Genomic DNA, 25336 nt, shown 5'->3' on the forward strand with positions numbered 1-25336 from the left:
TGACCAGAAATCCACTAAAGGTTTTGTGCTTTCGGACGTACAGCTCAACTAAAGGACCAGGGACCTGGATCCAGGTGCAGGCTCCATCCTGGGAAGAAAACCCAGGCACAGCAGTCAGAAGGGGGGTTTGGCCATGGCAGAAGGACATGAGGGGGCAGGACCATGGCCCCCCTCCCAAACTGGCAGGTTGGATGCAGCCAAGGAGAGCTGTTGCAGTCAAACCCATCCCAACTGGATGGTCTCCAGCAGCACTTCCAAACCCTTCCTGCTCCTGGGATCTGCCCTGCTTCGCCTAGCTCTGGAGAGCAGCGTTCAAGGACAGCGTGCTGCCCTTGCAATGACGGGGAGGTGGAAGTGCCTTGCCCTTTCCAAACTCTGGGGCAGGCATTTTCCTTTGAAGCGTGGCTGCCCTCGAGTGGTGTCTCAGGGGCACAAGTGAAGCCCATCAAAGGGATGCTCTCTTGAGACACAGCTCCAAGACAAACGTTTAAACATTAATATCCATAGTTTCATCAGTTCTCCTCCCTCCTCCTCGCCCCCCCATGTGTCCAGCCTGCTTCACGCTGGGAGGTATGAAAGCAGAACCAGCTGAGTCCTTTTGCTGTTTTTTTGTTCCAGTGAAATGCAAACAACAGCCTGAAAGAATTTCCTCCTCAAGCCCCAAGTTAGGCCCCAAATTAGCCATTCAAAACCATCAGGTTTTTCTTGCTGCAGGAAATGCTGCGGTAGTATTAGACACCAGCAACCTCCCTCACTCTGGACACTGTGTCTGCCAGCCTCGGGCCTCTGCATCTCAGGAAGGAGCCAGGTCTCACCCGCACAGCGGAGCATGGTCTCCAAGCCAGCTTCAGCTCTGTACAGCAGTGCAAGTGATGTCATATTCTACAAATCTGGAGATTTTACCAACAAAAGCAAGAAGAGCAAAGCCACTTCCTCTTTAATCACCTCTATCCCTCCAGAGATGTGGGGTGGCACAGTCCCCCACTCCATCCCTAGCAAAAAATTGGAAATAAGCCTCTCGTGGTGTCTAATGAATCCCACATACCACCTGGAAGCCAAATAACAATACACACCTCTGACAACCTGCTGATTTTTTCTGTTTCTGCACCTCCATAATGCAGGGAAGGGTGCTATAGAAACGCTGAGATGGCGGAGTCAACTCGGCCTTAAATGCACACAGAAGATATCCCCTGCTGGGGAACTAACTGCTCCCAAATCGCTCCATTGTCACCACTGGCCTGTTCTGGTTTATAGTTACTAGGAGAAGAAACAGAAGCCGTGGTGGCCCAGCAGGTAACAAGCCAGAGCCTGAAAAAGACTCCCTTTCAAAACCAAGAACCCCGCGCCAGAATACCATTTGGTGCGTGTTTTGCTTTTGAGTTCGGAGGTCAATGATCTCATCGGAGAAGAATCAAAGGCAGCAAACCATTTTTGCAGGTGAATGAACAACACGGCCAGGCTGAGAATTACAGGGCAAGACGAAACAGCTCACAACGCAAGGCAGAGTTTGGGTTTGGCTGCAGAAAGGTTTGAAGTTCTGGGCTGCCTCGTGGGAATTTCTTTTAATGTCATGTTGGGGAGGAGTGTTGGTGAATAATTGCTCCATGGCAGGTCCAAGAAGTGAATAATTTTCCAAGAATAAAGGTTAAAAGCCTAGATACTCCAGTGAAGGGCACTCTATAAATAGGACTAACCGGGCAGAGCAGTGGGAATAAGTGGCAAAAGCTTCATGTGGAAAAGAGATGGAAATGATCTGACACACATGTTGGGATCAGACATATGATCATCTCTGCCAAGCAGATGTTTTATAAAAGCTAACACTGCACAGTGTGCTTCTTTTGATTTTCTGACACCCTTCTGAAAACGTGGCCTGTTGCATCTTGGGCTGAATGAGAACGGTTAGTTGTCTGGAACACGACTGTCTAAAACCGTCTTACCGAAAAGACGCGTGACTTGTCTTGTCCCTGGACAGGAACACTGTGCCACTGCTGAGCGACAAGGCACCAGACAGACAGCTGAAATTTGGTGTCATCCCCTGTGATGCTTTGATTGACTTCTGTGGCCAGAGGAACCAGAGAGGCCTGGTTTCCTCCTGATTTACATTTTTCATCCGCTCCGTCCTCACCACCTCTGTTTGTCCCTCACTGGACACAACCCTCTGGTTGCATACGCGTGCGAATTGGTGGGATGACAGATAGCATGATCATGTACACTTTGTTTCTTTAAAAAAACAGACTTAAAAAAAGACCCTAATGACCCATGTGCAGTAACAGGCTGAAAATGAGCTAATGCTGCTCTGAGATCTTAGAATCAATGTGGATATAACTCTGCAAATGTCAGCTCAGGGCTTACAACAGTAAAAAGGCATCCTAGGGAATTGTTGCAAATGGTATAGAGATCACATTAGAAAAACCCATTACGTTTTTGTATAAATCCCCTGTGCACCCGTATCGTGAATGCTGCCAGCAGTTCTGGTCACCTCATGACAGAAAAGATAAAATTAAGATTGAAAAAGGGCTGGGATGGGGGTGGGGGCAGATCGTGCATAGGGCAGAGCTTCCACACAAGGAAAGGCAGCAGAGTAAAATGTCAGCCTGGAAGAAAAATGATTACCTGAGAGAGCTACAAAAAGCAGGAATGTCGTGGGGAAGGAGGAAAGGGAACCGTTACTTTTTAATTCGCATAGCACAAAACCTGGGGCCCCATTTGCAATTAGCAACAGGCTGAAAACTAACAAAGGAAGTACTTTTGCCCAGCCACATCATGAAATTGTGAAGCTCATTTTCATGGATGTGGTGGGAGCCAAGCAAATAAGCGTGTTGGAAAAGGGTTTAAAGAAATGCACGGAGGACCAGCCCACGAGGGGCTGTTAGACTCCCAAAGCCAAGTTCAGCTCGTAGTTCAGAAAGTCCTTAAACTGGCCACGGCGGGAGACGGAGACTGCGCCACATGCCTGCACCGTTGGACTCTGTTTGCTGACTTGTAGTCGCAGGGTAGGTGTAAATCTAGCAAAGTCAGATGATTTACGGGAGCTTTACAATTGTGTACAAGGTTAGATGCGGGGTCCAAATTTGCACATCAAAACAGATTTCCCATAAATTACTATGTTAAGGCTTTTCATCAAAGTTTAACAGCGCGAAGTATGATTCATGAGGAACCTGTAATGTTTAATTAAAGGGGGGAAACCAAGCCTGCTGTGAAAAACTTCCAGATCCCATGCCAAGCTCATCATTGACTTAATTTACGGGACATAAACAGGCCAGAAAAACAGCGTAAGTGGTAAAATCATGTAACTTTTGCCAATTTGGAATTCAAGGGCTGTGCAAAGCGGGGGTGATTTACAAACTAAAGGAGACGAGGGTGGAGGTGTAGCAAGAAAACAGCAAACAAACTGACTGGCGGCGTGGTGTCCCCTACTACAGCTGTTCTTTTTGCTACTCCCCCCACTTTCTACCCCCTCACATGAAGGTCATTGGTCTTATACATCCATGAAATTCCTGATTGGCTTAAATTACATGTGTCCTTCAAGCTTCTAACCCTAGATGTCAAACCATCAAGGTTGCTACGTCAGTGACACGGATATAAATTCTGGTTAACTCCAGTGAAACTGATAGAATTACTTCGGATTTATACCAAGGGTACCAATGTCCTACACCACTATCCCACCGCCAGGGAATGTTTCTCCAGTTTCCCTGGGGCTCAGACTTACTTGCCCTGTGCATGCCTCTCAATGCAACCATGCCCACGACGGGATGCAATGTGTGACCAAAAAGGGACTCTTACCATTATTCATACGGAAAAAATGCTGTGGGATTGCTTCCCTTCATGTAACTAACTGGTCCCATGATCTCAGTTTCATGATTCTTGATTTCTGAGTGAAGTAATTTCCAACACCAAGAAGGGAGAGGCTGCCGGTTGTGGGGAAGGCAGTAACTGAGGCCACTGTGAGCAACTGCTTGCAAAAAAGACCAACTTGGGAGCCACACCTAAGCCAAGCTTGGCTCCAGCCTTGGCTCCCTGCACCTTCTGCCTGGGGCCTTTCTAACAGCCAGGAGCAAGAGAGTGAATTGGAACTTCGAGCAATACCTAAAAGTCACAGAAAATTGTTGCTGGCTACACCTTCAGTGGTGTGTTCACTGGTCCCTAAATAGAGCAACTCTCCACTTACATGGGAAAGAGGGATGTGAAGAATTTGAAACCAAGAAGGGAGAGGTCACTGCAGAGCGACTCGAGTTCAGCTGCAGTTTCACAGACTCTCTAAATACCGCTCCCTGCCATCCTGTCCAGGCCTGGACAGCACAGAGGAAGCTGAAACAGCTCAAAGACTTGGAAAGATAAGGGGGGAAAAAAAGAGGGGAATGACAGCAGAGGCTCCCTGGTTGTACAGGGAGACGACTCCAACTTCCCTCCTTCTCATCCCTGTACGAATCAGGATTTCACAATGAACCTGCATTTGGGTACTAGAGCGTGAAAGGAACTTCAGAAGAAATTGGGTGGCTAATGCCATGTGCCTGAAGCATACCACAGAGACACAGAGGGGCCCTAAGCTTCAGTGCTACAGCAAAATACCTGGGACACAAACTGCTTTGCTTCCTAGCTGACCCACTCCTCCCGAAGAAGGCTCATGCCGCGTTTCAGAAAGACACTAGGTTCACAAAAGGGATCCTGAAGCAGAGAAAAACAAATTAAAAAGGCAAAAATATATGCAAAATAGCCCAGCCCAAGACTCTTGGGTGCAAAAAGAGTTACAGATGCCAGGAACACCTATGTAAGAGGAAAATTTGAAGATAAGCACCAGCTCACACTGCTGGCAGGAGGAGATCAGCCTGTCAGGGCAGCCTGTTGCATTCCTGCAACAGGATGGGTCGGAAGCATGCAGACTGGAGAAAATCACGCTCGAGTGCACGAGGCAGAGCCGCACACAGCTCTGGAGCCCAAGCACTGCTCCCGTACCTCTGCGAGCACTGACCCCAGGACTGTTCCCCTGCCTCTCAGTGCTTCCGTTTCCCTTTCTGTAAAATAGGGAGAATATTTGCTGCACTCCCCACAGCACAGAAAGGTAAATGAATTCATTAAGACAGGTTGGAGGAGAACCTAGATGAGTTTATTATTGTAGCTGCATTTTTGTTGCAAGGTTTAATCTTAAATCCACCACCCCCAACTACTCTACATTATTCTCTACAGCTTTACTCAGTTCAGCTTTCAGCATCCAAACAATGTTTTTTTTCTATTCCTCCTCTCGAGATATGACCCACAGCTTACCACATCACACAGCCAGAAATCATCTTTGACACCCAGCCTACGATTTCCGTTAGTTTAGCTTAATCCTTTTCACAACACAGCTTCGATACCGCTGCCACTTCCTCTTCCTCCTTGGCTTCTAAACACTTGTGGCTGGCTACAGCAGCGATCGCTCAGCCAACCTGCAACATCTGCTCCCTTATTCCCTGGCGTTCGGGGGCAGATCCCGGCTCAGAACGGAGCCAGCTCCCGGGAGATTTCTCCCCTGCGCCTTCCCACCTCCATCACTGCAGAGCAGAGTGCGGGGCTCAGCTCTTAGCAACGCCGCTGCTCCTGCACGCAGCTTCCTCCGGCGGTGACGGCAGCCAATGGGCGAGTCGGTGCGGAGCAGAAATGTTTTCTGCTTGGAGACAGAAAGGCAAAAAGATAACTGAATACAGCTGGCTGGGCTGGAGGGAGAGTGCAGTGCTGGGGATCCACCCGGGGAAGGAAGTGGAGAGGTAACCAGCAGGGGAAGGCATGATTCGTACAGAGAATAAACAACATCAGTCTGATCAGCCTGTACCCCTAACGAATGCAGCCGAGGAATGAAAGCCTTGCAGAAACATATCGCTGGAGTCTTTCTCTTCTTATACTTAGGAACATTGTTGTTAAGACCAGAAAGAAAACACAGTGAGAGCAAGAGATGAGGAGGAAAGCTGGACAGAGCTGGGAGTGGAGGGAGGGGGGAAATACAAAAGAGAGAAGGAAAAGAAGATCAAGAAAGCAGGAGCGCAAACAAGCAAGCAGCTCAGGAAAAAAAAGGCAGGGTGTGAAAAAGCAGAGTGGTGAGAAAAAGCATAATGAAGCACCACGGAAAAAACAAACCCAAGGGGAGCAGGCAGGAACAGCGCGCTCAATCAGCCCCGAACAAAGGCAGCCGTGGAGGGAGTGGGGACAGACCCAGGCCAGGTTCACGGGATGGTGATCTGCATCCCATGTCCAACTGCTAGGAGCAAACAGCAGAAAGCTTCCCCTGAGCTACGTGCGGCCAGCTGGGGACTCGAGCGCGTGCGTGGGTGTGCGGGTGTGCACACAAGGTGCACCAGAGAAGCAGGAACTGATCTGCTTATATGTGAGCAAAGATGCCAGCACTGCTAGTCCTCAAACACCTACTGTGGGAAGATGGGGAAGAATTTACAACTTGAAATTCAATGTATTCATAAAATACTAATTTTGGAGGGTTGGGTGGTTTTCGTTAAATAAGATGCCACTCATGTTGTCACCTTCTCTCTTCTAAGCACTTTGCATGAATGACACCTGAGAACATATCTGCACGGTACGCAGATGGTTTCTCTCTTCCACAAGCGTGGCGGAGGTCCAGAGAGATGCCCAGGGTCACTGAAAAGTTCTGTGTCAGAATTTTTGACCTGTTTCCCTGCCCTGTCCATTTACCTGACCACCAATCGCCCCACGCAGCGGGGGAGCCCATTCCTGGCGAGTGCCCCAGGGCCAGCAGGAACAAGCGGGGTTGGTAACCCACGTCAGCACTGGGACCAGCACCCTCTGCCGCGTCTCCGCTGCGGCCACCTCTCCCATCTGTTTTCACTTGTGTCAGATGGGAAAGGGAGGGAAGGATGGGGGATGGCATTGCATTGCTGGGATGTCGGGGCCCCGTTTCTTTCTATTCTTTTCCTAGTGACACTTAACTGGCTGGCCCCAAAACACTTTCCTGTTGCGTGTTTTCCAAATGACACAAAGGCGAGAATCTTTCCGAATAAATCCTTCAGAGGCAGGAACAAAAAGAAACAGGCCTGGCCCCACACGTACATACACCTCCCTCCTCTTCTCCCTCCCCTACAAGCATGTTTTGCTGCTGCTCAAGCAAAGGGAAGAGTGAGCAGGAGTAATTTTCCACGGATGCAGGGAACAATTGAGCCCTGCATGGTTTTTCGTCGTTAAAATGCTTCCCTCCAGCGCTTTATGTTCATCCACAACAGACAAAGGCGATACGCATGCAGAGACCAGTTTAGTCTTGCTCCACCCTCCGGTGCTGAGGAGTCGAGGTGCAGGGTGACGGGGAGGAGGAGTAGGGGAGAGATACTAATGTCATGACGTGGGACTCGCTCCAGCTCCTTTAGCTCTGCACGTAGGGGATGTCAGAAAGCAACATCTGAGTCATCGTTACTTAGCCACAGCGCAGACCTGGCGCAGAGTCAAAAATGCCCAGGTATGTGGGCTGGTTGGCGGGGGGAGAGGGGATGGGGCAGGCTTGGCACAGAAAACCAAACGTGTGGGCTCAGGGGGAAGTACCGCTCGCGTTCCCAGTGTGGCACCACTGGAAGCCACATGGCTCTGTGCAAACACCAGCCCGCAGGGTGATTGCCCCCTGCGAGAAGACGAGAGCACGTGTCCGTGCTCTTACCAGATGCTGGTGCCACACTGGGGCTGAGAGGCTTTAGGCAGACCGGAGCAGAGTGGTTTAGGCATCCTTGGCGCTGCGTAAGCTCCTCACAGTCTCCACGACAGCGCAGCCCAAAGGGGACAATACGTGGCTGGGGAAAGCAGTGCAGCTGCTAGCTGCTGCAGGTCTGAGAGATGGGGGAGTGCAGCCCTAGTCCTGAAGCACAGCGGGGTGATCCCTGAATCAGGCAAGGCCTCGCCATGAACCTTTTCATCTTTGTCCTTAATTCCCTTCCTGCCCCCAACTCCTTTCGCTTCGGGGAACATATTTCTGTTACCGTCCACTTCCCCGGCAGAGTTCCCCAGCTCTGAGCAGCAGCAGTCCCAGTTACAAGGAGGAAGGAGAACTTGTTTCAACACCTTGGAAGTCCCCCTGCCCGGGGGTCAAGCCTACACAAGGATATGAAAAGCACAGCTGCTTTTTATAGCACAGTTCTACCCAGAACAAGAGCTATGGCCTTGTCCAAGTAAAATTGCTTTTATATGTCCATTTCCAGGACTTGTAGGACAGTAGGGAGCAAGCTTTGGATTGGCAAGTTCTTTGCTCTTATGAATAAAATCACAGCATCGTTTCTGAGCCCCTTTCAGCGCCTCGTTCTTGCTCTTCCCCAAGTGATGCTTACTAAACACACCATCCTGGGAAACCTACTACACACTGGGAGCATGTAGGGCTGAAGGGGCGATACCACTGGTCTTGGGGAAACCATGTTAAGACTACATTTAGCTCTGAGCGCAAAGAAAGATGAGAAGCAACTAGTTTCCAGCAAAAAAAAAATTCTTGTAGTTCTTTATCAAAGATCAGCATATAGGAGCTAAACAGACTCAGGCCCAGACTGGTGGGAGATCTCTAAGTAACATTTTTGTGGTGCAGAGTAAGGTTTTGCCAACCTCCTTCCACCTAGATACTACTGCGCGAGTGGTTCAGACCAGCGCTGGTTTGCATCCTTCTGCCAGACCACTGGAGAAGGCTTTCGGCAAAACATCAAAGCAGAGACCCAGTGAATCACAGGATCCAATGTTGAGGCTCCAACAGCCCTTTTGGTAAGCATAACGAGCATTAGCCCTAACCTCCTTGTCAAATTATAACCCCCCAGGTGCACATGCCAAGCTTTTCTCTCCCTGTTTTACTCGGATATGTGTGCTTTTTTACCTTATTTCAACATTCAGCGAATGCATTTATAAACAGTTGGGTTCCACCTAAGAGATGATGGCACTTAACGTGGTCATGGATAGATTCTTTACATATAGAAATTGCGCAGCAGAAATTTAAGATGGCTAAGATAGTTCCTTGACAATAAGCATAACAACAAGGAAAAATGAAGCTATTACAGAAGGCAATCTTGGTTTGCTTAGCCTAACAAAGGCCCAAATGAGTATGACTGCTATGTATAAAAGCACTCATGAGAGGGCTTAGACACTTAATTAAGCATATGGATAACACTGGCATGAGACCAGTTGGGTAAAAATCAGCTACACATAAGCATAACTGGGATTAAAAAAGGAGCTTCATAACTCTTAGAGCACTCAGGTGGTGGAACGGCCTTCCAGAGGACATGGTGGAGGCAAAAATCCAAATGCTTTGAAGGTGGAGCATTATACCTTTATGAACGGTATCCTAGGACTATGTGGGATGACAGCAGGACTGTCTTCTAGCCCTGTGCTTCCATCACTAAAGATATCCCATACTCAGGTCTCTGAAACTGGGAAGCTAAACCTTGCAGCATGGGGGGGGAAGGGGGTCCCAGTGCTCAATGTCCCCATAAAGCTTTGCCAAGAACTCTTGAAATCCTCCCAGATGAAAAATCAATCAAAGCAGCTATATAAGGCTGACTTCTCTTGGATTGCGTGTGCCTTGAGACTGTCAACTTTTCAAAATGCTATAATGAGCAAGGAACTTGGAGAGCTACAACAATAGCTTATTTTCAACAAAAATTAAGAACAGCTTGTTTTTCCTAATCTTTCAGTTTCCTCCAAACAAATGTGTCATGGCTGTTATACCTGGAGGTCATGGAAAAAAGGTCTCATCAGAACTGCTGTGAGAAATATTTTGGCTTGGGAAAAACATTTTGAATGTGTCCTGCATGAATACAGTAACAAAAGAGTGAAGAAAAACTGTCTTCCTGAAGCATGGTAACAGAAAGCTGAATAGCAGAAATGACTTTAAGAGGAAAAAGCCTGAATACTTTCTAGTAATAAGGACAGAAAAGCACTGGAAGAGACCATCTAGGGAAATTTTGGCTTCCCTGTCACTGGAAGATTTGAAGAACAGCTTAGATACACTTCTGTCAGGAATAACTCATGAAAACATGTGGTATTATAGTCTGAATTAGAATGATAAAGGCTCAAATCAAGCCTTATACAGAATTAAACCTTTACATGGCAGCTTATTCACACTGCTTTGCATGCAAGGCTCTTGAAAGAATCTACTGCCCCAGATGTTAACGTTTTTGGCTTTCCGGGTAGGCACTAGCTGATCAAACTCAATGCTAGAAGATTTGCTGCTTCAAACTTGGATCGGATCTTTGCAATGTAAAGCTTCTTTTAGTAAAAATTCAGAGAGTTAAAAGTTTCAGGGACACCGAGAGGGTTCTCAAAAGTAGCAATACAAATGACCAGAGTTTTATTGCCATCACATTGGTGTTGTTTGGCAAAGATACAAACAACAGCAATGGCAGTTAGAGCTGTTCAGAGACCCAAGATAACGATAATGTCAATTTGCACTACCATGAGAATATTAAAATAAAAAAATAGTTTAGTGTGAATTGATGTTTCATGGCTATCTCCATAACATTTCATGGGAAAAAAGCATCTAGTTACAACCAAGCAAGCATATTTCTGAACCCACAGAAAAATCTTAAAACCACATTACGTAAACCTAACAGAATACTAAACAGCTAGACATTAGGAAACCATTGAAAGAAATGCCCAGTATAATATAAAAGAGAATTAAATATGACCACCATTGCAAAAGAATAGTCCCCCACAAACATTTTTAAAGACAAGAAGAGGATTATCAACAAGAAGTGAGGCAGGATAAGGACAGATGATTTAGTTCTATGTCAAGGGAACATTTTTGCCTATTTCAAAGGTGCTTTGAGGTAAGTAGACTTTTTAAAGTGACCCAAAAAAACCCTCAGTCCATTTTCTGTAGAATTTGAGGTTAGAGGAGGCAGCCTGAAATGAGCAGAGGTGTAAAAACTCTTCAGCTCCGATCTCAGCTTTGCCGCTGAGGTTAGTCCTTTCTACTCTTTGTCTCTCGTTTTCCCCATCCATAGTAACACAAGCACAGTAAGTTCCAGCCTCCCAAGGGATGCTCCGATCTCTACAGGGACGAGTTTTAATGTACATACTCTAGCCCATTAAGTCCATGCCTCGATTTAGCAGAACGATGGAGCAGTCGCACTGCGTACATTGTTCTGGCAGCTGTTAAGGACTGACCTGCTGACGCTCATTGCTTCCTGTCACATCCCACTCCTTAAAGAAGAGCTGATTACATTTTCCTCCCAAATGAGCTCAGTGAGTCTGAAGACGGGCTGAGACTGCACAATTGGGCAGTATGATATTTGGCTACCGGTGCTGTTTGACGGCTGGCAGTCAGAAATCGAGGACATGTCTGTGTCCAAAGTGAAACAAATATTGCATGGAAACATCAAGGGCAATAAGGAACTGTGAGCTAAGAAATACATGTGGTTTATGACAAAGTCCAGGGAGAGTACCAGAAAGGCAAGGGACAGCTTATAGTTGATGAGTTGAACTGCAATCTGCATGCAATTTAAAAGCCCATACACGCTAAACAACCCAGAATTAGCCTGTGAAACTCACTGACGTAAGAAAGGACTGAGACAAACCCTCATATGGGAATCAGACATCCATAGGAACAAAAATAATAGCTTCAGCAGTTAAAATACCCCCCAAACATATTCGAGGACTAATTTTCAAATCACTGTCCAGACAGCTTATTTTCTGTAACCACAACTGTTCCCTTTCTTTAGGCAGACTTCTGAAGCACTAGGTTTTCAGACCTTCCTCTGAACTACTTGGTAAAAGTCACTGTAAGCAAGAAAACAAACTAAATAGCTCATTGGTCTGATCCAGAATGGTATTTTCTAGCTTTCTTGCCTTCCTTACGTCAGCTCTTTATCTTTCAGCACCTTAGGAAATCTGTTGGTCTTAAGTTACAAACATGCACTCGGCTCCACACGGCAGCGTACTTTTGCAGAGATAAAAAGACAGTTAATTTCCATAACCTTCCCCAAAGTCGCCAGAAATGAGTGGCAGGAGAAGTCAAAAGCACTGCCTCACAGTCAGGAGATTTAACTCTTAGACTACCCCGTCTCTGCAACCGGAAGCCCCTGTGGGTCGAGTTAGCATATCTTTGTGAGATTGCTGTACTTACACGCAGCGGGACACTCAGGAATAAACGGCTCCCCTAGGGCCCGGTTACTTAGGAAACATGGGGACAGCCAATGTGATTTTCTCCGGAGCACTGCTGTAAAACATTAGAAAACAGCCTTTCAGTGCTTTGCACCGAGTTGAACCTTTCAATCAGGGTAAGTAATGAACCCCTTCAATTCTCAGCTTCTCCTAGAAGTTAATAACAAACAGGAAGCAATGTAGGTTAATTTGTATCTAGAGCAGCTTCATAAATAAAAACCTTTAAGAAAACTGGAAAATTCTGGTAATGGAATAGAGCTGCCTTCATTTTAAAGCCTCCGCACTCTGAAACCTAAATCGATAGCGATTAAAAATCATGTCTTTTGACAGCTTGGTGACTTATTTGATGGCAGTTTGTAGTCAGTTCCTTATGAACACCATGACAGCACCAGTTGTCTTTGGTTTTCCTTCTGCGGCTTCCAGAGCGATGGGTGGGGAGAGGCTGGGGGGCTGCTCCTTACCGGCTCCTCAGAGGGGTTTCCCTGGACAAGAGGTGCAGCGAGCGAGCCGGCTGGAGGGGAATATGCCGCAGGGAAAGCTTGCGTTTCCATTGCTGTACCTGCTGGGCGGGCAACGGCTGACCAGAGCTGTCAAGCTGTCACCTTTCACCAGCCTGAAATTCAAGAGCATTTTTTAAAAAACATAAACACAGCAAGGCTGCCAAGCAGCCCGCCAAGCCAGCCTGATGGCTGATCCCAGCTCCGCTCGCACTCTGAGGGACTGCGGACCATCTCCGCACCTAGAGCAGCGAGTAAACAGTGGTTCAAACACGGACAGCAAAAGCACAAGGCTGCACGAAGCACAGGTAGGCAAAAGAGATTGCTACGGGGGTCGGCGTCGCTTGCGAGCTCGCTGAGCGCTGAATCCACTTCTCTCCGTCATCCCTTCCACCACATCTGGGGTTATACCCAAAATAAAGCAGCAGGCAGCACAGTCATACAGCTGGAAGAAATCCCCCCCCCACACACCCCCCCGGGCCAGTTCTGCTGGTCAGAGGCCTTCCTAGGGCTTGTCCCCAGCTACAGCAAACCGATTCCCTTACTAGCAACTCTCGAAAGGACCCATGTGGCATGTAACTTATTACAGGCTAAATAACCTTCCCTGCCCTGGAGGCCTGTTCATTTTATTTATGGGAAAATATGCTCGTTAATACTCTTATCGAAGGAATGATCTAATCGGGGGGGGGGGAAGGAATTCTCCTTTGAATATATCCATTTTAATGAGCTGCTGGGCGAAATGTTTAGGCAGGCAAAACTGACTCTGAACTTGTTTCTGAGAGAGCAGACTCCGCACAGGTCTTGACGCTCATCCTGCTGGCATCTGTTTGTTTTGATAACGTTTCCAAACGAAATTACGAGTTACAAAAGCCGAGCTGTACCGTGCACTTCCTAAGGTTGTCCCTAAAGTTGACTGATCCAAGCACAACAGGAATTAAATGAAAACAACTGACCCTATCCAGTGTGGCCTCCCCCCCTCATAAAAGAGAGGGTGTGAAAGTGGCCCATCCTGTAAAGAAACATCAGATTGTGCTGAACCGTTCCGTTAAAGAAAAGGGAAGCTAAGCAAAAAATAAACGAATAAATCCACCGCACAAAGGCTCCAGCAAGCGGCTAGGCAAAAGGGTCAGCCGAGAAAGAAAATGTTCGTGAAAGAATTCCACAAAGCCACCGCACACCCAAAATGCTAATTCCATATGATCAAACGGGGGCTTGTTTTCTCAGGACCTGGCTCTGCGAGGTGCTGTGCACCCCACTGCTCTCCCCCGTGCTCAAAGCAGCTAAGGCATTTGATCTCATCCTGAGTTAAACTCCCCTCTACGGGACTGCACACTTTGCAAGGATCTGATCTTAATCACTCTGCATTAAATTGGGGAAGGGGGAGTGGGGGGAGACGGGGGACGTGGAGGGAAAACACTGTGAACGAGACCTGGCCCAAAGCGAATAAACCAGGCAACGTATCGTGGAGGAGAGGATGTTGCAATGTCTTGCACTGTATTGATTTGCAACTACCTCCAAATTCTTCACGAGCATTTGTTTATAATGGGCAGCAACACCTGGGAGGGGGGGGAAAAAAATCAACACAAAAATAAAGTTTGTGGAACGTTATTCTTAAATTACAAAGTCACAACTGCAAACTGCAGAAGTGCTCTGGCACACTTCTTTCCCCAGAAAGGTTAAGGAACACGGTAGTATCTTGGGGCTCTGTAAAGCTTGCTTGCTCACTATCTAGCTGAATCTATTTCCTGTTATCGCTTCAGACTGCTCCCCTCACCCCCGCATTATTTTTATACAGCAACTGAAAAGACTGCCTAATAAGTTTGATCCTGCAAACTTACAGACGACAACTCAGAACTTATTAGGTGGTCACCACCACGCTGGGTTACACCCCTAAAACAGATAACAAGATTTTTAAAGCATATTAAGCATCTGTTACCTCATCTGCATTCAATATACAGTCCTCTTCATACCAGCTGTTTTTAAGTGAGAAAGCAGAGATCCAAAGTTTCTTTGGTGAGAAGTACAGACATTTGTTGGCCTGGGGTACGAGCAGCCGCTTTCTAGTTCAGTATCTCACAAAGATCTTGGAAAATAAATTCTTCCCTGTGCTGGTAAACATCTGAGAATGCCAGTTTTGCTTTGCAGTGGCATGTAGAATTTCCTTCTAGCACAAGTGGGTCTGCAAAAAACCTGACCTTCAAATCAAATCATTCTCAGAGGGAAGTCAGTGAAAATGAGGAGAGTTTTCCAGGTAGAAAAAGTGTTCTAATTACACGTCCCACAAAGATCAGAATAGATTCCAACACACCAAATAGCATTTTACTGGGGGAGTACTTAAAATTAGCTGAGAGTTAACTATTACCTGTAAGGCAATGAATGAGAAGTTCCAAAGAAGGAGATGGATGGATTTAAAGGTCCTGCCTTATAAGACTGACAAACTACAGCTCTTATAAATTTTAGATATAACACTGACCAGTGTTTTGATAAAGACTTCGTAAGATTTTGCCTTACTTCTTTCCCACTTGGAGCTGACCCAGATAAACATTTATAGTAGCCTGGGACTAAAACCCACTAAATTACAGGGTGGAGAAGTCATCACATACAATGATTTCTGTGAAAACATGTTATGATGGACATCTCTGTGTCATATTCTATTCTGTTTTGGTGCTTAGCTACATCTCTGTATAACTCTTAAAACTGTAAGAACAAATGGAGCCCTCCTGGAATGGAAAGAGAGAGGAATGGCAACCAGAACCACTTGATTTAAAGTCTTAATGACTTAATTTATTAAAAAGTTTTTAACCTTTTTTTTGGAATTACTAAGTGTGCAATGCTATGCAAGGACTGCACACACTTTAAAAGGCAGTTTATACTTTCCTTTCTGCTCAACTTCCCTATTTGGCGAATCAGAGGCAGATTAATTCCCATGATGCTGCTCAATGTCATAAACATCCCCTATTTCCCTATTTTCAAGAGGAGCTCTGACAGCATGATGCAGCTAAGCAGAAAATATACTAGGTTTTCTGCTACACGTCAAATACCAATTTTGTCCATTCATCTTCACTGCAGCTTTGTTACTCCTCTAGAACGTGGAAACAGTCAGTGAAGCCTGCAGCAGACCACTCTCAAAAAGCTCCTTCTTGGTGGTGGAAAAAAACCCAGATGCACTAATGTTTGCAGCCCTGCTATTTAGTTAACTTTTAATTAGCTAAACACCAGAACTGCTGATCTTTCCTTTTCTAAATAAAAGCAGCAATGGAACTATGATATCAATGTGCAGGGCTTCAGAACGGTCAAGTCTTATGAGTGTTTCAGGTCCAGCAAATCTTTTTAAGCATTACTTTCTTGTCGTCTGATCACAAACACTTGCAAACCTGAAAACAGACAACGAAGACGACATTCAGTTACTTATCCTGTCCACCTCTTGCTCTAACATCTGTTAACATCAGCTACCAGTCTTGAACTTGATTTTACATATTCCTTTGCTGCCACAGACTCTTCTTCCAATCTAAGAGCTTTCAGCAAGTAAAATTATAAAAGCTTGACAAAGAATCCTTAACTGGGGATTCTGACTAATGTTCAGGATCTCCCTTGTTGAAAGAGAATGAAAAGCATGCTGAAACAAGGTTAAAAAAAAGGAAAATGTTCTAGAAAATAAAACTCTGGCTTTCCTCAACTTAAACATAGATTCCTATTGTGGAGTTCCATTTCGTTGCTTCTCTTTACTTTCCCCATTAGCAGGTCTGGTTATTTAATAACCCAGATTGGACAGGATATTTTCCCAGGTAATTTTATACAGCCTAGTTGCTGCTATGTGTTTGTGTAAGAACAGAGAACTGGACTCAGTGCATGCTCACCTCTGAAAGAGTTCAGGAGGGAATTAATATAAACTTACTGCCCCTGACTCCTTTGTATATCCCCTGCTTTGGGGACTACACTGGTCCTTTGAAACAGGTATCTTGGGGATGGGAAGGCTCTGGTCATGGGGAGCCAGTGGAACAAGGGGGTCTTTGTATATTCGTGGGGACTTGGGATGACCCAGAGCCTCAGGATTTCAATGAACAAGATTCTCTATTTGCAGTTGTCCATCTTGCTCTGTCTTTAAAGTTATCGTGTCACAGCAGAAGTGGGCAGGTAGGAATGGATGTCCACACCTCAGCTGTTCACTCTAACATCATTAGATAACACCAGGGACTGGGATGGGTTTGGACTAAGATGCCAAACTACAAACGCAGCTGGAGCAACTGAGATGCAGACACACAATTACTTCTGCTTACTCTGCTATGGGTATGGTAATCATGGCAAAACATTGGTAATACACAGCTGGAGATGGCAACATCTCAAACTGCCTCAGCTGTTAATCTTGAAGTTGTGAGTCAGAGTCCTCTCTGTGAGGATTTATGAATCATTGTCACCGCTAAACTGGAAAAGTCAGGCTATCTAAACAAAATTGCAGCTGGAACTAATCCCACGCAGTATTTAATGCAGGAAAACAAAACAGGTTGATTGGGCCCTTTTCAGGCTACGTAACAACACAGCACTGTCCAGGTCACTCATCTGCAAAATGGTCTGATGGCCCACTGAGATGACAGGGATCCAAAGATGAATGCTATTTCAGTTGTCATAGTAAAGAGGGAGGCAGCTGCAAAGACGATGCCCTCTGACACAGTGCCATTATAAAGAATTACAAGCAGATTACCACATAAATAATAAATACCATTATTAGAAATAATGAAACCTAAAACACAATTTTAAGGCAGTCCTTCCATCACTGAATCCATTCAACCCCCACCCCACCAGAAAAACCTTTCTAAAGCAACATACAATACAGAATTGCCAAATCTTCTCTGATGTGCTTCGTTGGGCCTGAATATTCCTGAGTTGCAGCTGTGCTATTGGTTCAGATTGGTCTCTGGATGACACATTAAACTGCTTCACCTCCATAAATCAGTAGCCAAGTCTCAAGAATGGGGTGAAAGCAAGTACTAATGTCTCAGTTATTTTGTGTTCTGGGAGTTAAGTGCAGATACCTGCAGCAGGAAAAGGATTTTTCCCTTGCACCTCTTACTTACCATGACTCCCAGACAAGTAACTGGCTGCTGGCCAGGCTAGGCTTGTCATCTAAGCTGCAGGAGAACAGACAATGTTTTCTTTTGGCAATACACTTTGTTCCATCATAGTCAGTGTAGTTTCAGGACACAGAAGGTGGGTGGGGATTTAGACCCTTATTCTTGTGCAAAGTGGAACCAATCAATGGAATATTCATGTGCTCAGAGTTCCTGGATGGGAACATTTTAAAGCAAATAAAAATAAGCAACAATGTAAAAACAAAAGATGCCCAAATACAGCTACCATAACTGAAGGTAATAAATAGGTTTGTCATAGCTAGATTTGATTAAATAAAAAAAGAATGGCCATCTCCATTTTTTAGAAAGCCATGATTTTGAGTAAAACATACCTTCAGTTTTTCTTTGGCTCTATATCCACCTTTTCCCACTTACTTTTAGGGCACTTACTTTACAAGGCACACCTGATCACAAACTTGATTCAGCATCAGGTAAACCTTCATTTTGAGCTTTCTTTCTATGCTGGATAATAAGATACACACTTTAGGATCTGCCCTGTTCAGCTTCTGGCTTGGTTTTCAGAAGAGGGCTGATGTCACCTAATATGTTATACACTTAAATGTACAGAACCGTCTAAGTCAAAGATCTCCTGGCATGGGAAATACAATGCATTTACTTTTTGCACACATTTGACTGCTGCTTTTAAGATGAACGTTTGAAGACCCTCCCCAAAAGAATGAGTCTATGTTTATGCCAGTATTGTCCAAAAGAGAACGGGGTTGTCCGGGTTGTCCAGTCCACATCTCCTCCAGACCTTGCTCTTGCCATGAGGCTGCACAAAGGCCCAAGTCTGTCTTGAGGCCTTGCATTTCCAAAATGCTCGTAAAAGCATAGCGTTACATTATCAGGGAAGTGTTTTGGACTGTTTGTTAAGGGGGTGGGGAGGCAGATTAACTTCTGCCAGCATTTGTTTGCTTCCTCATTCAGGTACAGCACAAAAAGTTTTGGGTTTTTTTAAGACATTACCAGCAACCCACTCCCCACTACCTCAGCTGTAACTATAAATTACCACACAGCACCGTGGCCCATATAAAACACAAGTCGGGGGGAATTGAAAGCTTTAAGGTGTTGAAATTCCAGCCGGGTGCACAGTGACGACGGAAAAACGGACACACCAAAAACAAGTCACCATTTCAGCCTAGTCTTCTCGGGACCATTTTTATTTAACGTTTCTCTGAGTATTAAGCTGATAAACGTTTTCCGCGGCAGGGCCTCCGGTCACCGCCGCCGCCCTCCTGACAGGCTACCGAGCTGCCCTGGGGGGGGGGGGGGGGCGCAAAACCGAGACGCTCCCCAACGACGGGCCCCCGCCCCGCCTTCCCCAGCCGCCCCCCGGCTCCGGTTTACGCCGCCGCGCCGTGAGGCAGCAGGCAAAGCCGGGCCGCCCCTCCCCCCTCCCGGCGCATGCGCGAGGCCGGCGCTGGCCCCTCCCCCTCCCCGCCGTTTACCTCAGCGAGGCGGGGGCGCAGACGCCGGGCTCGAACCGGCGCCTCTGAGTGGAGTGAAGGCTGCGGCGCCGCGCTGAAACCTCCCGGCCGAACCAGGCCAGCCTCAGCCCACCCGCAGCAGGCGCAGCCAATCAAAGCCCCTTCTCCCTCCCCCCGTCCCGGCATGTCGCGTTTCTAACCAATGTTAACCCTTCACTCATGCTGTCAACCAATAGGAAAAGAGAACTGTGTTCCGCCTCCGCTCTCCCCTCAGCCAATGCGGAGCGAGCCTCTCTAAAGGACAGTTGGGCTGTTTACCGCAGAGAAGTTCTTTCCTGTTCGGGGGCGTGGCCCGCTCTGCGGGGCGTTGCCATGGCGAGGGGGGCGTGGCGTGGAGGGTATATAAGGACCCATTGCGTACACGGTGCCATTTTGTGTAGCAGTGCCTGGAGAGCGGCCGGTGGGGGGCGGCGGAGGGTTTCGGGGTTCGGACCAGAGCGGCCGGATGGTGAAATCCTCCCTGCAGCGGATACTCAACAGTCACTGCTTCGCCAGAGAGAAAGAGGGGAATAAAAGCACCGTCATGCCCGCTGTGCTGAGCCTCAGTACCGGACAGAGCAGGTGAGGGGCCGCGGCCTCCCTCAGCCGTTGCACCGCTGGGCACCCGCGACCTCCTCCCTTCCCCTCCGGGCCTGCCCTGCCGCTCCCCCTCCTCCCTCCGGCGCCGGTTGCCGCCCCCGTCGCGGGGGTGGGGGAGGGGAGGGGTGCTCCGTGGCGAGTGGGGGAGGGGCAGCCCGCGCTGCCTCCCCCGCGGCCGCGCCGGGCGCCGCCGCAGCGCCTTGCGGCTCGCCTCCCCCGCGAAGGGGAAGGGAGGGGGAAAAAAAAAGAAAACAAGTTTTTTCAGTCTCCCCACCTCCCGTCTTGATTCCGGTGTGACTCCCCGCCGTGCCGGGGGGGGAGCTCGGGGCCTGCATGACTGGACTCTCCTCCCCCCACCCCCCGGGGAAGCGCCCCCGCAGTCGCCTCAGGCCCCCCCCCCCCCCCCGGGCGCTTCGTGCCGTGTGCCACGTTAGCTGCCGTGTGCCCGAAGGGGGACTTGTCCCTGTAACCTCGAGGTATCATAAACCACGGCAGGAAGCCTTGAAAAACACACGCCCAGCCCCTAACGTGAAGCGGCTCCTCAGAAGTACCTCTCCCTGAGAAGCTAATGGGCTCAAAGGTGACTCGAGACAAAAGCCAGGGCCTGAGTTGCCTTGTGCCTACTGTGGGAGAAAACACACAATTAAACAAGGCTGGCGAAGGGTTGAAAGCCGTGATCACCTTATGTAATAATAGATATTCTTGAAATCTAATCGAGGATACTGAGTCTAAAGTAGAATGTGAGAGTGTTAAGAGAGCTGTTAGTTTAAAATTCAACCAGAATTAAGCAATCCCAACAGATGCTGGGAAAAAAATATCTGAATATCAGGGTGAGCCGTGTAGAGTGAAGCTTAGGACACCAATCTGCTCTGTATAAAGAAAAGAAAGTGATGATCAGACCTGGTATGTGAATTATAAAACTAGTTCTCCTTGAATGCTTTGGAAACCTATTTTCATACTTGATTACTCTTTGAAAAAAGATTCTCCTTTTTTTCCTAAGAGGAGTGAGAGCACACAAACTTGAAATATATTCCCCATCTCAGAGCCTAGACAATATTAATCATACCTGCTTTCACTGGGTGAAAGGTGAAATCATAGAATATAAAGGGTTACTACACTCCCTTATAACAATTGCTATTGAAGAGTTCTGAGCAGGGTGCTTAAATGCAGATTTATTTATAAGAGCAGTCAGGAATACATTGATTTACAGCCAATCATGGATAAAATAAGTTTTTAATGCTAGTATTAAAGGAAACTGGCTCTCTTGCAAAGAGCCTAAAAATAATGGATCGAAGGTTCACTTAACAGAAATAAAGCAAATTCTAATTTTCTGTTTGGATCAATACAACTTTGCAATTACTGCCCTTACTGATTCTTTTCAGCATAGGGTAGATGGTCTGTGGGGCCATTCAGGTGCTTTTTAATATGGGTTGTTCATCAGATTTATGACTAATTAAAAAAAATTAAACTCAAATGAACCGTGCAAAATGGTGGATTATTTTGTACATGTTTATTCTGATTTGCAAATGGCTGCTGGCGCTCACAGACAGGACGATTGTGAAAATTTCCCTAAGGGCCTCGATTGCTGCATCTGCTGAGATGACGCAACTAAAGAGTAAGCCTGCAGGGTGAAAGATGGTGCAGAGGGAGGGGCCAGTCAGTGTAGCGTTTGCTCTTAGTACAGCAGAAGGCTTATTCGGTTAAGCAGGCTTACAGATGGGATGAAACTTAGCATGTGCACAAGGAATGTTTCATATCTTACAAGAATAGCATTCTTAAGGTTAAGTACTGAACTTGGCAGAGCAGTGTGAAATTGCTCTGGAGGTAACTCGGTAGGAAGATTCAAGTAGGTTTTCAAATATTCTGATGTAGTCTCAAATGACTTAAAATTGGCAAGCTTGCTTGTCTGAGCTTTGCATAGTGAAAGCATTTGAGGTAGATTGACATCTCTGACTTTCATGTAATTTTCTGACCTCAAGCCAAGAGTGCTGATGCAAAGATCTACTGTAATTATGGCTGTATATCAGGAGGAGGAATGATACCTAGCTTGCTGGGCAGGTATATTCTTTGTAATTATTACAAGGTCAAAGTGGGGGAGGAGAAGAAAATGGTATGTTGCATGTATGATAGCAAACCAGTTGATCTCTTGATCGGATCAAGTAGACTGCTGCCTCAATCTAGAAGTAAACTTCAAATTGAAAATATTCTCATGTCCAAATTCACTCAAAATACTATCAATAGTAGTGTTTTCTGAGGCTTGTGGGTCTGGGCTTTAGATGGTGTTCCTGTGCTTGGCCTGGAAATTCCTTTGTCTTGTCAACTTGTCTAGGTTGAAGTGGGAGGAGTTCCATTGGCCTGAGGGTTATTTTTTTTAAAAACTTGCCTTCCTAATCACTGCTTTAAATACAAAATTCACAGGGCTTAACACAACTACTTGTTCACTTCTGTAACTGCAATTCTTTTCTAGTTCCAGGGTTCCCTTCAATTGCTGTAGTAACCTGGGTCCGGGGCCTCGGTGGTGCTCCTGATGTCCCTCACCCACCCCTGAAGATCCCAGGTGGGCGAGGGAATAGTCAGAGGGATCACAATCTTTCAGCTAATTTATTTTATTCGGTGAGTAATGTTAAGTAGTTCGCTATGGTGAACTTGAATACTTTTCTTGTCTCAATCCTATTAATGGGAGTTATCTTTTCTTATAATGAATCGGAAGTAACTTTGCACATCTTACTACTACAGGATAATCGGCTGAATGTAACAGAAGAACTAACATCTAATAACAGGACAAGAATTCTGAATGTCCAGTCAAGGCTTACAGATGCCAAACACATTAGTTGGAGAGCAGTGCTGAACAACAACAACCTCTATATAGAAATTCCCAGTGGTGCTCTGCCTGAAGGGAGCAAAGACAGGTAGGTAGAACAAAATGCAACTGCAGTTTTATTTGCCTCCCTCTTGAAGGTTCCTCAGTGCAGAGGAATAATGCTGTGGTGTTGACTGCCACAAGATACAACTGATAAGTCTTTCCTTTGTTCTGAAAGTTTAAGTCTAAATATAGTGCTTGAAGCTGACTTGTAAGAAGCTGTCACTAAGTGATCCTATTTTGAGGGCTTCATCTACCTATTTTGCCAGTTAGGACCAACAAAAAGTCTGCTTCAAGCTGTGTTCCCAGGTATTAAGAATGGCTACTTTTTATTTAGTGAGAATACCAGTCTGTCTTTTGAGCTTTTATTTAGAATAGCAGCTTGATTGGAGCTGATGTCACTGAAATACTCTGTTCAGTTGCAGCAAGCTTGCTTTGTGATGAAGACTTGGATTTCTTCCCACCAAGTTATACCTAGGGCTCAGGGATGTTTCTCGTTGGTGTGAATCTGCAACCTCAACCTGTTACTTCTATGAACGCATTTGCAGATATGCTTATGAGGCTTTGCTAGGTATGTCTGGAGGACAAATACTTGTTCATGTTCACTGAGTATGTCTTTCACTTGTCTTCTAGTTTTGCAGTTCTTCTCGAGTTTGCTGAGGAACAGCTTCGAGTTGATCATGTCTTCATTTGTTTCCACAAAAACAGAGATGATAGAGGTAGGTGTTACCTCCTTAGCACCATTGGCTCTAGGCTTATTGATGCAACATTTGAAGCTGGTTTTGCTGGATGCTCTATTAAACTGTTGCATGGTATCAAGTGGTTGAAATGTGTATTTTCTGTTTTCTTCTAGCTGCATTGCTCCGTACTTTCAGCTTTTTGGGCTTTGAGATTGTGAGACCAGGGCATCCCCTTGTCCCCAAGAGACCAGATGCTTGCTTCATGGCCTACACGTTTGAGAGAGACTCATCAGAAGAAGAATAGATTGCAATGTTTGCCTCTTAGAGCTTTCTTGTTGTCTATAAAGATGATTCTGTAGAAATTTTGTCAACATCTATTACAGTATATATAACTGTTTGTACGAAATGTTGTGACCGACTGCTCTGGTGGTGAGATGTTGAAAATTTCAGACTCCACATCTTTTTCTGGATTTGTGCGCATGTTGTGGTTGTGCAAATAAATGCTCCCTCCAAATTAGCAGTATATTTCTTGAAGTTTAATATTGTGTTTGTGATACTGAAGTATTTGCTTTAATTCTAAATAAAAATTTATATTTTACTTTTTATTGCTGGTTTAAGATGTTTAAGACTTGCATTCTAAAGAGATTTGGCTATGAAATTGCCCCAACCATGTAAATTAAAATTCTAGGTATGGAAAGGCTTGCTTGGGTCACTCATTGCTTGACTAGAACTTGTGGTGGTGATCTGTCAAGACTGAAGTAATCTAGCACTCCTGCTAAAAACCTACTCTTAATGAAATAATTAGCATGTTATCCATTTCCACTGCTAATAAGGGACAGATGGAGTTGAAGCTGGATCCCTGGTGTATGAATGAACCTCCCCTGTCATGAATGTTTTATAGAATACTTCAGGGCATGTGTCAGGTAAAAGGAATCACAAATGAGATGCTCAGAAGTACAGCTGATATGTGTGTCTTGAGGTTGTGGTACCTAAGGATCAAATAAGCAGTTCTGGTATCTGAAGTCACTTGTAGCAGTGAAGTACTATGTTAGTGTGCTGAATTTTGTGACAAGACTCAATGACAAGCTCATGGGCTCTGTATTGATGAAGACCTCTGACACTTGTGTTAGCTAAGCAGTATTGGCTAGGCTAGGCAGCCTCTGGAACTGAAGGTATGTCATGGGGAGAACTGCTTTGAGCTGGAAGGGGCAGGAACATCCAATGATTGGGTTGCACAGGCACCCTGAGTTAATATTTGCAATACCGATACAAATGGGAAGATGGTACTTGCGAGTTGCTGATGTTACTGAAACTTGTGTGGGAGTGCTAGTGTGTTGGTCCAGACCTGAGATCTGTTTAGTCCAGTGCTGTTTTCTATGTTGGCTGTCAGCTTGCTTTCAGGGGAAGGGCCTTGCAATGCTGGTTTAACAGGTAGGTCTCAGATTCTTCCTGGTTTGTTGAAGACCCATGCTCAAAGCAGCATATTTGAAAGCTTTTCTTCATACTCTTGCAGCTTTGAAGGCCTGTCTAGCACCTTTTGAGCCTCTTAAGTTTGCCTCTATAAAAGCTTGTAGCAGTGAGTTCTGCAGCTGAATTTGTGCTGGGTCTAAGGCTATTTCATCAGGTTTGAAACCCACCGTCAGACTGAGAGCATAAATATGAGCACATGATCCTCCAAGTTTGTACTACTTTCAGTGGCTTGACATCCACCCAGAGCTTGGCTTTGGGAACCCATGTCCGGCTTGCAACTCCATATAAATGAGTCCCTTGGGAATGCTTTTTGGGGTGATCCTTAGGCTGCTAAGGCAGCTGTTCTTGATTGAACAATGCTGGAATGGCATAGAATATGCTTAAACCCTAATCCCTTAAAATCCATTCCTAAAGAAGCAGCAAACCTCCATTAATGGTAACTGCCCTTACTGCTACACTAGCAGAGGGTGCTACCTCCCAGGGGACATGTTAAATTAGCAACACAGCAAAAGGTGTATGT

General features: G+C 46.0%; 1 protein-coding gene and 2 long non-coding RNA genes across 3 annotated transcripts; 1 reads left to right on the forward strand and 2 right to left on the reverse strand.

The window, feature by feature from the left end:
- Positions 1-5136: 5136 nt before the first annotated feature.
- LOC136994541 (uncharacterized) lies at positions 5137-15174 on the reverse strand. Its single transcript, XR_010886598.1, has 3 exons — positions 14551-15174; positions 12080-12172; positions 5137-5641 (listed from the first exon to the last, which is right to left on the reverse strand). It is a non-coding gene; the product is annotated as an uncharacterized lncRNA (long non-coding RNA).
- Positions 15175-15493: 319 nt separating this feature from the next.
- Positions 15494-19283, reverse strand: LOC136994540 (uncharacterized). Its single transcript, XR_010886597.1, has 3 exons — positions 19189-19283; positions 17687-17893; positions 15494-15988 (listed from the first exon to the last, which is right to left on the reverse strand). It is a non-coding gene; the product is annotated as an uncharacterized lncRNA (long non-coding RNA).
- Positions 19284-19593: 310 nt separating this feature from the next.
- Positions 19594-23951, forward strand: OAZ1 (ornithine decarboxylase antizyme 1). The gene is given in 6 exon segments (XM_013948710.2): positions 19594-19788; positions 22274-22331; positions 22333-22419; positions 22543-22715; positions 23300-23385; positions 23520-23951. Coding segments are annotated over 6 exon segments (651 nt in total). The 5' UTR covers positions 19594-19672; the 3' UTR covers positions 23651-23951.
- Positions 23952-25336: the final 1385 nt, after the last annotated feature.

The sequence above is a fragment of the Apteryx mantelli genome, chromosome 30 (genome assembly GCF_036417845.1).
Source record: "Apteryx mantelli isolate bAptMan1 chromosome 30, bAptMan1.hap1, whole genome shotgun sequence".
NCBI lineage: Eukaryota > Metazoa > Chordata > Aves > Apterygiformes > Apterygidae > Apteryx > Apteryx mantelli.